The 1481-nt window shown below is 38.1% G+C and overlaps 1 protein-coding gene across 1 annotated transcript; it reads right to left on the reverse strand.

Moving 5' to 3' along the window:
- Positions 1 to 336: 336 nt before the first annotated feature.
- Positions 337 to 1258, reverse strand: LOC121770469. The gene is made up of 3 exons (XM_042167197.1): positions 1246 to 1258; positions 637 to 1109; positions 337 to 534 (listed from the first exon to the last, which is right to left on the reverse strand). Exons 1-3 carry the CDS (start codon positions 1256 to 1258, stop codon positions 337 to 339), a joined length of 684 nt encoding a protein of 227 aa, XP_042023131.1.
- Positions 1259 to 1481: the final 223 nt, after the last annotated feature.

Below are 1481 nucleotides of genomic sequence, written 5' to 3' on the forward strand. Positions count from 1 at the left end.
TCTAAATGATGGTACAACAAAAGTTTGTTCTAAATCCAGATAACAACCAGTTTTTAGTAATAATCTAAATGTGACTATTGCCTCCACTTCAACTTGTTTGCCATCGCCCACATAGATAAGTCTTTCAGCATCAATCGGCTTTCGGCACTGGAGGCAACCCTGCATGGACACACTTATGTGAGTAGTAGCACCAGAATCTAACTACCAAGTATGTCCAGGTACAAAAGCTAAATTAACTTCTGAACAAACATAAGTGAAAAATGTACCCTTCTTCACCCGCCAAGCGTGATATTTTTCACAATCATTCTTCTTGTATCCATCTTTCTTGCAAAAGAATCAAACTGAAGCTGATCTTTCCTTCTTAAACAGTTTTGCAGATGGACCCGCAACATTTCGGGAGGAATTGGGAAGAATCCTCTTCCCCTTAGCGAACTCGGAAAGAATCCTCTTTCCCTTGTCCTTTCCTTGTTTACCCCTATAGCTCGTAGCTAAGTGAGGACTTTCTGTCTTACTTTGCTTGAACCTCTCTTCCTCCTGAACACAATGAGAAATCAACTAATTCAATGACCATTTATCCTTCACAGTATTGTAACTAACTTAGAAGTGATCAAATTGATGAGTAAGAGATATCATAACCAAATGCACTAGTTGATCATCACTGATCGTCAAATTAAGTGTTGTAAGCTTTGAAGCAGTGTTTGACATTTTCATAATATGCTCCCGAATTTCCCCTCGGCCATTATACCGCATAGTCACAAGTTTATGCATCAATGAAGTCGTTTCGGCCTTTTCATTGCTTGCGAAATTCATATCAATGGCCTCGAGGAATTCCATAGCAGTTGCTTCTTTCGGGACAGTACCGCCAAAGTTTTCAGGGATGGCATGTTGCATAATCATAAGACTCATGCGATTAGAGTGTTCCCACCTCTCAAAATTCCATTTATCCTTATCGGAACTTTCATCGGTAAGAGGGGCGGGTTGCTCTGTCCGAAGTGCATAGTCTAAATTTGCAATCCCCAAACCAATCAATGCCTTGCTTCTCCATGATGCATAGGTATTGCCTTTTAGCACAGGAATGGAATTTAGAAAACCAATAGCAGATTCTTGAGCTAGCAAAGAACAAATATAACAAGTGGGACAATAATTAGCTCACGTAAATAATAAGTAAATAAATTCAATAATGACAATTCCCATTTCGAGATGTCGGCACAACATTAAAATTTCATCTTTGGACAAAATAATAACTCGCAAGTGACATCTTAATACGTAGTAATCAAATACAGATAATCATTTCCTGTCAAACAATAAGTCTTTCTTTGGGCCGACTTAGTGTCCACAATGACTTAAGGATAATCTCATATAATTACCACAAAGTACACAAGAAACACGGCCAAATAACAATCTTCCTTTGGGCCGATTAACTATGCGCATGTATTTCAAGTATACAAATAACATCTACATTCCAAATAAAATTAATCTAC

The sequence above is a fragment of the Salvia splendens genome, chromosome 16 (genome assembly GCF_004379255.2).
Source record: "Salvia splendens isolate huo1 chromosome 16, SspV2, whole genome shotgun sequence".
Classification (NCBI taxonomy): Eukaryota; Viridiplantae; Streptophyta; class Magnoliopsida; order Lamiales; family Lamiaceae; genus Salvia; species Salvia splendens.

Bases quoted from the DNA above. Each gene is read 5' to 3' on its own strand.
- LOC121770469 (XM_042167197.1), bottom strand. The intron at 535-636 runs GTTATGATATCT...CATTGTGTTCAG, and splicing joins ATGATCAACTAGTGCATTTG to GAGGAAGAGAGGTTCAAGCA.